This window comes from Acipenser ruthenus, chromosome 15 (assembly GCF_902713425.1).
Source record: "Acipenser ruthenus chromosome 15, fAciRut3.2 maternal haplotype, whole genome shotgun sequence".
In the NCBI taxonomy this organism is placed as follows: domain Eukaryota; kingdom Metazoa; phylum Chordata; class Actinopteri; order Acipenseriformes; family Acipenseridae; genus Acipenser; species Acipenser ruthenus.
In genome coordinates this window covers 32,607,757-32,620,074 of record NC_081203.1, presented here as the reverse complement: position 1 = coordinate 32,620,074, position 12,318 = coordinate 32,607,757, and the positions used below count along the sequence as shown (strand labels likewise).

Genomic DNA, 12,318 nt, shown 5'->3' with positions numbered 1-12,318 from the left:
GTACTACAGATTTGTATTGCAGCTGTAGGGCATGGTTATAAAATGTCATTTATTTTATTTTTATTTTTACTATCTGCTTACCTTTCATTTAGTTTCCAGCCATTCTTACAATTTCAGTTACTCAAATGTTGTGTTTAGTTCATAGACATGTAGCAGAGTAGATCCGCAAAGTTTCAGTTTTAGAGCCAGTGCCTTCTAGTAAATCAAGTTTTCTTTTGTATTCTTGTCAATACACAGTGCCAGTACACAAAACCTGATGACTAGAAGCCACTGGCGCTCATAACTATAGAGACACTTTTCTAATCTAGCCTTTGTTAAACGTGTCTAAGGTAAAGCTAATATGGCAACTAAAGCTGCATAAATGTAGGTCACTACAGTAAATTTAACACAATATTTGAGTAATTACAATAGCCTGAGACTTCTCATTTATTTCTGTAAGTGCTAGAGCTTATGCTATCATCTGGACTCTGTTGAAATAGAGCTTTAGATCTCCTACAATATGTTATCCCATACCATATGTAATCCTGTGAAGGCATGGTCTGCTTTGACTTACCTGTGTGCATTGTCAGAGAAATTCATTATTGAAGAATAGATTAGGACATAGGTAAGTTACCGCTAATGATATGTACTATAGCTATGCTTATAGTTTATATTAGTAGATTTTGTCCAGCATGGTGTAAGTACAGTAAGTGATAAACAGTAGGTACTGTATTAACTGTAATGATGGCTCTTTCTAGAGGGGCTTTCTCCAATAGGAATGTATATTGGCGGTGCTATGTATTAAAGTGTTTACGATTTCATATTTAAACTTATATAAAATAAATAAAAAGCCTGCAGTTAACTGTAGGGGAAATGCAGTAAATGTGTACAAACACAGTAGAACCTGGGTGTATGGTTCTTAGTCTGAGACTAGGACAGTGCTCTTGTGACCACACTATAAAAATGTTTTAGAACCACAGCAACCAAATGTTTAAAATATGCAGTTTGATAACTGTATCTGATACCGGTATGTAGAGCCACAATTTGTTAGTATATGAGAAAGAATAAGTCCCTGGAACGTATTCTTTCATTCTGGTTAGCCCTTTCTATTGATGGGGTTATGATTTGAAAGATTCAATGAACCCTACTGTGACCATATCTCTAAGTTGGGGGATGTGATGTTAGTTATCAGCTGATGACTCCAATGCAATAAAATATCCAAATATAGCATTCTCATAAATGATCTATAATTGAAACAAAAAGAATAATCTTTTTTTTGTTGGTTTGTTTTACCCCCCAGAGTATAATCTTCGGGTATTATATTGTGGACAAAAGATGGAGTCATGGTTGAAACGGCTATATTATTATACAGCAATAGAATCTCCATTCAGAACATTCAGGGCCTTGCATGGATTTGCAGTTCTGAATAATAATAGTAAAAAAAGCCTATTAATTAAAAGGCGTCAACAATAAAATAAGCTATTTGAATGGTAGCTCCATATTTACTACTGTAATTAAGTAATTATAAATGCAATGTCAATGCGATGAAACAGTTTATTCTATAAAGAATATTTGTAGCATATCAGCTCTATGGATTAGTCGTGTTCTCTGTTTTTTTTTGTTTTTTTTTGTTTTTTTAATTAAGAATGATATATTTAGCATGTTGTATTTGAACAGTTGGATCTTATACCAGACTGGGCTCAATGTACTTGTGTAATTTAAGCAGAGAGCTGTACCATATGCTTCACGTTTCCATGTGACAGCTGATCAAAGTTGCTGCTGCAGTATTTCTGCACTGAATTTTTCAGGATTAATAAAACTGCTGTAAAAGAAGCCCATGATTTCTTCAAGAGGGGCAAGCCTAGCATTTACTACCATATTAGCTGCATGAGATCAAACTTCAGGTAGCTAATTTTTTTTCTTGTGGTTGACAAATAGTAGTTTTGAATCTTCTCTACTGTTACTTTTTTTTAAATTAGGCAATTTTACAAGATGCACAATGAAAACTGCTAGATTATTGACTGGCAGCAACAGACAATGGCCCCATGCTGCAAGAGAATACTGGAAAGAGAAGGTCAATTATCTAGCATGTAACGGTTCCTGCTGAGTGTGTTATTACTGTTATGAAGTGGAAAAATGTGTTTATAGAGGCAGCAATCAACTATGCTGGCTGGACTAGCTCAGCCACTGCTTTAGCTAAACAGATTTTTAATTGAAAGATCAATTCTGTACCTTGTTGCTCATACTTTTTTTTTAATTTGCAGGACTGCCTGTGCCACTTCTGATAATTATTATCATTTAAAAAAAGATTGATCCTTAATCCAATTTAGGCTTTATTAAAACAAGTGCACTGTTACATGGGAGCTATATAAATATGAAAATATCATTCAGAAAATAATATTATATTAGTCTGAGCCTTGACTGATTCAGAAGCAATACAAATAACCCTTAAATCTCTGAATGTCTAGTTACAAGGGAATACTAGGCTTACGCTAGTAAAAAACATTATCTGCTATAAAATAAGTCTCTTAAGCATTCTGAAGTTGTTTGTTTCTCTCTTTTTTTCTGCTATCAAGAAATAGGAGTAAATTGGAGATTACTGGAGTAATCACTTTGAAAATCGCCCCCATTATTTCCCTATAATAGGAGTAAATTGAAGATTACTGGAGTAATCACTTTGAAAATCGCCTCCATTATTTCCCTATAATAGGAGTTGTGAACCGTTGGTGGCAGTCACATGATACAAAGAGCATGTGGGTCCCAGAGTGGCTTACCTGGTAAAGGCACAGCCGCGTGTTGTACAGGGCGAGTCATATAGTCACGGGAGTGCAGGTCTGTGAGAATTTGCTGTAGTGAGGGAACACAATTGGACATTCTTAATTGGGGAGAACATTTGTGGTAAAAAAAAAAATCGATCGGGAAACTTGTAAAATAGCAAGAGCACAAAATGGGAAGTACAGTATTATTAGATACAGCAGAAAAATACAAACCACAAAGAGCTGATCGAGCGTCAGGGTACAAAAAGAGCAATACTGTAACTGCTCCTTTCTACTGCAGTAAAATACCTATCTCCAGCTAAAAGTGTTAGGATGCCAGGGGTCAAACCCAGAGGCCTCCATTGAGATTGCAGCTTGTTTGTAAATGGGTGTCTCTGGCTTTGTGACAAAGCTAGGCTACATCATATCACTGTTGCCAAATACACGTTACAAAGTACAGCACTTTGAGTTGCTTCAATGCACTTAGAAGAATATTATTATGATATGTTAAGTATGTAGTGGTTCTAGCTTTGGTCTCTGTTTATGGAAAGGACCTAGGTTAAAAAGAGGGTTCATGGGGTTTTAAGTACAGATGCAAGTAGCCATTTCAGTAGGATATTGTGGGCTGTTCATCTATAACACTTCATAAACACTCAATCATTTAGATGTAAGCACCTAAAATAGAAGTGTTTATATTACAAAAGGCCCTATTCCTGAATGTATTGAAAGAATGTCTGATTTGATGGATTAAATGCTGATATTAAAGAAAATGTTCCAGACCCTTGTCAGCCGTATTGACTGCCTAGATTGTCAGCATATGTGAGTTAACGATATAGACATTAAATAACAAAACCGTGCTTGTGTTGTGCCCTTGTCAGAAATCCAGTGCCAAACACAAAGTGTGTCAGGATTAGGGTAGGAGCTGGTTTAATCTCATTGGTTGCCAATCAGAGATTAGAAATGGCACCTGTCAATTTTTTAATTTGCAATGAGTGAGGTAAGAGTTTTATTCTCAGCTTTTCTGGGGTTTGCACATTTCCCCCCACTGCATTATTAATGATGTTATTTTAGAAAAGTCAGTTTTCTGCAGTTAATTCAGAATTATAGATGACAATATTACTGTTTGTATTTGGCCTGGGTCCTAAACATACATACATTTTCAAACACTAGATTGAAATGTTGAACCCTTTTGCAGTGGGTGAAGGAAAAACAATCTGTCATCAACTACATTTAAACTAGGTATGCAAAACATTCAAACAATACCAGGAACTGGAGATAGAGCAGTGTTTCAGACAGGTCACTCTGTCACCCTGGCAACGCAGTAACCGTGAACACAGGTCCAGGCACGTGTCTCACTACAGTATATACATATCATTAAGCAGCTAATTCAAGCCAGGTACATTTAAAGCTACCTCTGTATGCACTATGTCCTTTCTATGCACAGACGTCATAACTGTATCCTGTACATTTTATTGGTATCTGTTTCTTGAAATGAATTCAGTGTGGAGTGCTAAAGTGTCAAAGGTCATTTCTCTAAATGAGTATGCTGAAAAAATATTCTATTAAAGATACCCTCAACCCCTGTGATGTAAACAGCAAGGTTTAACATTATAACACAACTCTGTAGTAATATAGTGTAGTAATTTAGGCATATATATATATATAATATATACACATAATTTCAGCTTTTGAAACTTGTATCACACAGCACCATACCCAAAAGTACAATCTACATGTACACTGTATAATTACTGTATATCATTACTAATTGGTGCCTGTTTCTTCAAATCTGTGCATCTAATTGCTGTTTATAATTATAGCATGTACGGTATGACTGGGAGATGTACAGAGATATACAGGTTAGGCACAAATTGCACTTGGTTTGTGGCTGTGCTAATAAAAAACAGACCCCTGCATGAAAGAATGGAAAAAAAACTCCAGAGTGAATGAATTAATAAATGCATTAGCTGGCTCAGATGGTTCAAACCTGGGGAAAGTCAATACACCCCCAAGTGCTACACACAGGATGCAGTGATCAGACTTTCAGCAAAACCTAATTAATGCCCAAAAGGCTTGGGCAACATTGTCCCCTGTGATGCAAATGGGCAGACTTCATGGTGCTTAAGAAGATATTTTTTTCACAGGTGAACAGTCTATGGTGCCTGATGAAATACAGTACTGTCAAAACTCAATCCAATTCTGTGTAAACAACATGGGACATCTCAATTATAGGCTACCCTGAATAATTTCTAAATCATATTTTGTGCATGGAACAAACCAAATCAAACAGTAGTGTATGAATTCCTAATGAGCAAATCTGAAAAACAAATTGAAACAAATGTAGTCTTTCAGCAAGCCGGTGGCAGTTCATTAAAAAAAAAATACAGTTCTAGAAGTTATACAGTTACTTAAATTCAATTGGCAGCATATGTCAAGTCTGTGGTACCACCTACACTTAAAATACTCACCATGTTCAACTTAATTTTCTGTGAGTCCTTATAATCGTGAATCTGTTTGGCTTGATAACCCCAGTGGAAAACAATGGCTTTGAGCACACCTCAAATTCAAATTTTTCCCCTGGACAATTTACAACAGTGATGGAAATAAGACTCTTATTGCAGTTTCACCCATTCCAGGTTTAATATGAGCTTGATTAGCCAGAGTGTGTATGTAACAAGCTCAGGTGTGTCTTATTAAACTCATAGTAAAACAAGGAATGGATTAAACTAGTATGCAATGGGAGTCTTATTTCCACCCCTGTACAACATCTAAGAGTAAGGATGTTTGTGTAAAAGGTGAGACCCCGTTCTTCATGCTGTGGTGGGCAAGGGTGTATCTGCCAGGCCCCCAGGGTGATGCGCTACAAAGGATGCACCATGCAGGCTCTTGGCAAATGGGTCCTAAGCCTTTCTGGAGACAAGATTGCTGCAAACCGTTACTGAATCAAGCCTTGGTAGAGGATCAAACAACTCGCACTGTGATGTGTATTTATAGATCGGCAAAGCATGTAAAAAAAGCAATTCATAACAAAGCGCTGACCCAGATATTCGCTTTCTACTAATTTGATTTATAACTCTGTTTTTGTCAGGCACAAATAAGGAACACGAAAAGGTTACACAAAAGGTCAGCAATTGTGGAATTTAGATAGCTTATTACAGAGAGGAAAATGTTAATATGATTGTGTGTGTTCTCTCTTTACTTAGATTAAAAGTAGATTATTAATATTTAAAAGAAGACTGTGAGAGACCTGAAGCCATACCTCCTTATGTTCAGGTTCTGAAAAAATTGACCCTGGTGCTTTGAACACTGAGTTCAGGCCTCGTGCTGGTGTTAGCCCTGCTATGCTCAAAATGGTTGTTCTTTAAAAACAAGTTCATCGCTTTAGATATGTATGTTTTGTTTTCCACCCAAGTACTTTGTTGTCCAAAAATAAAAAAGCACAGCTGTGATGGGGAGATAAATTACTTGTACATGGGGGAAAAACAATCTTTTGTGTTTTCTAACAGCTTTGTGTTTGTTCTTGTCTGTGCAATTCTCCAGCTGACTAACCCTATCAGGGAGCAAAACTTTACTCAGCGTTGATCCCAGAGCAAAGACAAAAAACAAAAACGTCAGAGTCTGTCATGCCCATATGTTTTCCTATATGTCCTGATTTTTTAATAGCTGTTTTCTGCCTTTTCAAATATGCTTTTTCTCATCCGTGAATATACTACAGGGCACCTGTGCCATATTATAATTTTTGTCTGAGGAATTAACTCTTAACTAAGGATACCACTTCAACTGTCATTATTTTGTAAAAAATAAAAAAAGGCACACGAATGAAATGATTTTAATACTGCAATTCATTCATGTGCAGTTCTATATTAATTTAAAAACAAAGCAACGTTTTGGCGAGACGGTCACATTTTTGAGAAATGTGATATTTGGGAAATTGATCCTGGAGCACCCGGTAATGGAAATAATTGTACAATAAAATAGTCAGTGTGCGATATTAGCTACATGACAGTTTAATATTTAAAAACATATATTAAATGTTGGCTATGAGCTCCTCAGTATTGCTTGAAGTATTGAATTTGTTTCTGTGTACAGCATCCAACTTTTGCACAGCACACCAACTAATCCTGAGTTGTATAAAATCAATGGTGTTCACTTTGTTAGGTCTTACTGTGTATCCAAAAGCGGAGAGATTATTACATTCTCAAGCTTAGGAAACTAGTCTTATAAACACTGCTTATGATTTTATGAAAAATAATTACACTCTCAAGGACAAAAAAGCATACAAGTAATTAAAAAAGTACTGGGATTGTGAATGCAAAACATGCTAATGAAATGAATGCAAAATGTTGTTTTTTAAAAAACGGTTCCACTTTTCGGAACACTTGTAATGCTAGCAGGGCTGTTAATTTTTTTTTTTATTGTTTATATACTGTAAATTATGAGACATAAATTAGATCAGAATAATTGCACACTTTTGTGTCCCTAAGTCAATTGCTTAAGCCTCAAAAACAAGAGTATCTTCCTACAATGACACTGGCTCTGAAGGAATTAAGTAATGGGTCAAGCCCATATAGGAAGTCAGCTTCAGCAGCACCTAATACCTTGCTAATTCGATAATGGTGAAAAATCAGGAGCCGTGCAATTGAAAGATGCCACACAGTGAAGATAATTGAATACTGACGGGTTTATAATGTTCTTTGATAACTCTCAACTTGCAGAGGCTAGGAGCTAATTAGAGCTTGACAATATAATTACCCCCCTCAGCTTAGTGATGCAATGATGCATGGCATTGGCTAATGTGAGGGCAAAGTCTGTGTGTATGTGTGCGGTGGGGGCGTTTGGACAGTGTAGGTATTTTCTTATATCAGCATAATAATTCTGATAGAATTTTGCTACCAGTGCTGATTTTTTTTAAAAATTGCAATGTGCAACAACCTACCCTGATAATGCAGTCAAAGACAAAAGACCTTGCCAACATACTGTGCAGTTTTATAAGGGCTGCAGAGGCGGACATGCTGTGCCGTTTTTGGAGTTTTGCAATGCCATTGACTTGAATGATGGTGGTACCTTGTAATGTGTAGCTGGACTGTGATTGATCACAGGGATCTGAAAAAAAATATATTGCTTGTTGACATAATACTATGTGACCACTCATATTGGCTCAACAGACAAAGCCTAGTATTCAGTGTGGGCTAGTTTGGCTTGCTCTACTTTCTGTTTCTACAATCATACTTTAAAAATGTTTTTTAAAACAGTCTAGGTGTGATTTCTTGAGCCCATCAAGCTTATATAAAAGTATAATTTCAGTATATTTTAAATATTTTACTTCACAGATCTCATAAACAATACTTTACTGTGTGTGTAATAAAGTTTTCAGCTTACTAACAAACTCTTGCATGACATTGACTTACCTCAGCGCCCTGTATTATTATTTAGTCATTTAGCAAACGGTTTTATCCAAAGCAACTTACAGAGACTTGGGGGTGAACTCTAATTCTAATCAAAATCTAATTTATCACTACACAAAACAAACCCTAACAACTCCACCGACTCTCTTGTTTTATTTTATGTTCACAAAGATCCCTTAAGCAAAAAAGAACAAATGGATATAAATATTTAAAGACAGCGAGAGAGACTGCAGTCTCTTTTTATGTTCCCCAGCAATGTGCAGTTACAGAAATGGTTTGCCCAGCACTTATAAAATCACCAAACATCAACTAGCTTATTAGATATCTCATTAAACACCCTGAAATTTAAACAACAAATGAAAAACTGACAGCGTCTTCCAACAGCTTTGATGTTATACAGATGCAGACAGCTCCTCTTTCTGCCTGGCAACTCTTTTAATTCAAGCAGTTCCTACGAGACAAGGGGTTAAAAAAGCACTCAATTAGGCCCACTTCAAACAGGAATAAATCATTATCAAGTATCTTATTTCCAATTCGGATGATCACAGTGCAGGGGAGAGCTATAGAAAAGATGGTGACTGGGTTCAGATAATTGCCTCTTTAAGGAAAATGAGTCTTTTTAGATGCATTTCAGAACCTGGTACGGATTGTGTAGGTATCACATTTCATTTTACATTTAACAGTCAGGATTTATTTATTTTTTTAACTTGTGGAACAAAATCAGGAAACGATTATTTCCATGCAAATGTTCATTATGTTTTTTTGTATCTCCTGTGAATCTAAGCTGGCATTACTACAGTGCATCTTGATGTTAGTCTGTGCCAGGGCTTCATGGTTAAAAATAGGATCGGGACTCTAAGGAGACAAGATACAAATCCATTTCTAGACATAACTGTTCCTCTGCAAATTGCAAATCGGTGCAAAAAGCTAAATAATGACTGTAATACCTGTTTGGTGGTACCGTAGAATAAATTACTATATAATGACAAACCTTGAATAGCCTTCGCGAAACTACTTTATAGTCAAGCTGAAATAAAATTGAGCCCTGACTTGAATAAAAAAAACAAATCATGCTCAAACTGGGGTAAAATAATAGAAAACGTGGCTAAAAACAGCTTGAATCTAATTGAGGTGAATATTAATATGGTGGTAATTTATTCCTGTAGTCACGTAATAGGAATGTGCTTGGCATACAGAATCAAAAAAACAATTAAACTTACTTTCTCTAACCTGTAATTAATGCTATTTATGTGAAGTGGTTAACCATGCAGCCAATGTATAATACATGCATTTTTAAATACATGGAAAAAGCCCTCTTTTGTGTGTGAAAACGACACTGAGTGCTGTTTATGCAAAGTGTCAGGGATCCTACTGCAAATGCAATTACTAGACATGTGCCACTATTAGTAAAACTGCAGATTTTCATCTTTCCATTGTATAGCTGGTTCCTTGTCTCAGCATACTTATGCAAACAGTGTATTTTTTAAAAATAGTTCTTATATATAAATATTAAATCCAAGGTTTTTATGATGTTGATGTTAGCCCCACTTGGTAAATGGATACATTTTAATATGGTAATCCTTGGAAGTGTGTAAATAAATAAATAAATAAATAAATACATAATAAATAATGAGCCCAATGGTTCTGGGTCTCACACAGCAGATGTATAATGTCATGCTAATAATTACTTATCAGCACAATTATAAGCGGTTATTATTACAAGCACATGAGATGAAACTAAACCGGATTTGGTTCTCTGGTTGGCACTAACAATCTAATGAAAGCCTGTGCTATATGCAATACTGACACCCGTCGTTTTTTTTTCCTATCTCCTTTCAGGGTATAAGCAGCCTCTTCAGTTCCTTAAAGGTGGTCCGGCTATTAAGACTGGGCCGAGTTGCCAGGAAGCTTGACCATTACCTGGAATATGGAGCTGCAGTGCTTGTTCTCCTTGTCTGCGTGTTTGGGCTGGTGGCTCACTGGCTGGCATGCATATGGTACAGCATCGGGGACTATGAGGTCATAGATGAAGTGACCAACACCATCAAGACTGACAGTTGGCTGTGCCAGTTGGCCGAGAGCATTGGGTCCCCGTATCGGTACAATGCGAGTGGCTCAGGGCAGTGGGAAGGAGGACCAAGCAAAGACTCCTTGTACATATCCTCCCTTTACTTTACAATGACAAGCCTTACCACAATTGGATTTGGAAATATTGCACCAACCACTGACGGGGAAAAGATATTCTCTGTGGCCATGATGATGGTGGGCTGTAAGTATATTTTCTCCAATTTTTTTTAATTGTGATTTTTTGGGGTTTTTTTTGTTAGTATCGTATTCTAGTATGTGATGTCCAGTCAACAGTTGTTTAGTCTGCATTGGTTAAGTTTTGAGGTTTTTTTTTACTTTATAGATTTTGGATCCAACGGTGACTCGAAATCCTGCAGTTCACAGGTAGTGTGTGGACAGACATTATCCTGTTTTGTATTACTCAGATATTCAATGAAACCCTAGACCTGGTGCTTTACATTTACCGACCAATATAAGATCGATACATGATGTGTTCTGTTCTTGTGAATCCACAACTTTTGCCAAGAATTAACTTTAATGTGAAGCAATCTGCAGGCTCTAGGAAGACTCAATACAAATGCGTGGTTAAGTTGTGTCAGGTACCTTACATTCAATTAAATTGTTCCAGAGTGCTGTTAGGTATAAACAATAGACAGAGCATGCCTTTTTATATGTGGCACGCATCAATATAAAGATGAGTAGTGACAGGTTTCATTAGTTTTAATTAGAAAACTTTAGCTGTTCAGAACTACACAACTCCTAGGTAATATTTGCTTTTATTTTTCATTTGTGCAAGATTTTGTTTTGGTGATATTAAGTTAAACTTGTTAGAAGGTGCTGTTTTTATTTGTCTACTGAGACATTATTAAAACTCATAATGTTGTCACTCGGTATTCAACACTGATGACATGTACTGCATGGCTGTGCTGTTTGCGGTTGTGTCGCCTGCAGCACAAGAGCATAAGAGATCTTCTTCATTTCTTCTGTGTCGTATTGTCTGCAAACTGAATGAGAACTCACTTGGCAGGCTGATCTCAGAAGGGGTTTGCTGTAAGCTATGGCAACGTAACTTGAACTTACATTGGCAGCAGTTGACCAGGTCATCAGGTCAGTTTGCAGTGAATGGACTGTCCCCCTTCTCCAGGTTAATGGATACACTCACCAGCTGAACGCAGAGAAAAGACATGAAAAGACCCTCTTGAGGCAACTAGAGTGTGATGATAGAACCAGAAAATGATATACAAAGTGAACCTAAACAAGGAGAAGAATACATTAGTTAAGATAATTGTGATTGATCATACTGATAGCAAGCTGCTCTAAGAGGAATAACACACAGCATTCAAAATCGTCTCATTCTTCCTTACAAGCCATCGACAAAACGTATTGCAATTGGTGTTTGAAATTACCGATATTACTTGCAACCTGTATATTTGTCGGTTTACAGAAGAGTGCAGATTCTGTACTATAGACATTGAATAGTTTAAATACAAAATAAGTGTGGAGTGCGTGATTTGAATGAAATCCAGCGCAGAATTAAATATATGCATGTGGGACCACCCAGGGTGAACCCATGCATGACCTCTCTGAAATCCCTTTATGAAACAACCGTGTTCCTTGAGAAATGCTGCAATACTCAAACAGCAAAGCTTTTTTGGCAAGGCTCCAGCCAAACACTTCGACAGACTCGCAGGGATTCATTTTTAATCTAAATAACAATATGTGCTTACAAAAGCAGCCCTGAAGTGATAGGGTTATATGGTGCAGCACTTTCTATAGCAACTAACAGCAATGCAGTTGAAGCATCACCAAAGGCTCAAATGGGAAAACCAACAGCTATGTGAGGAACCAGTGTTTAATTAGGTAAGAGAGCACAGTTGTAACATGGTTCTGGCCAGCTTGGCAACCACTGTACTACCTGCTGCAGTTAAATTGAGGGATTGTATTCTCAGCAAGTACTGCCATCAAATTACACAAATTGCTGCTGGACATGTTTTAATAACATTTACAAAAACTATCCCAGAACACAAATATCTCAAATTCCACATCAGGCATAAAATCCATGTTCTTTTTTACCTATATAACCTGACACAAGCTGTTAATGGAGTTAAACC

The 12,318-nt window shown here is 36.7% G+C and overlaps 1 protein-coding gene across 1 annotated transcript in view; it reads left to right on the top strand.

Annotated features, from left to right (window-relative positions):
- Positions 1 to 12,318, top strand: part of LOC117422112 (potassium voltage-gated channel subfamily H member 5-like) — a 67,883-nt gene that overhangs the window by 24,625 nt on the left and 30,940 nt on the right. Inside the window, exon 7 of the mRNA XM_058987992.1 lies at positions 9,980 to 10,409. Coding sequence (XP_058843975.1) covers positions 9,980 to 10,409 — 430 coding nt within the window. The remainder of the gene's footprint in view (positions 1 to 9,979; positions 10,410 to 12,318) is intronic.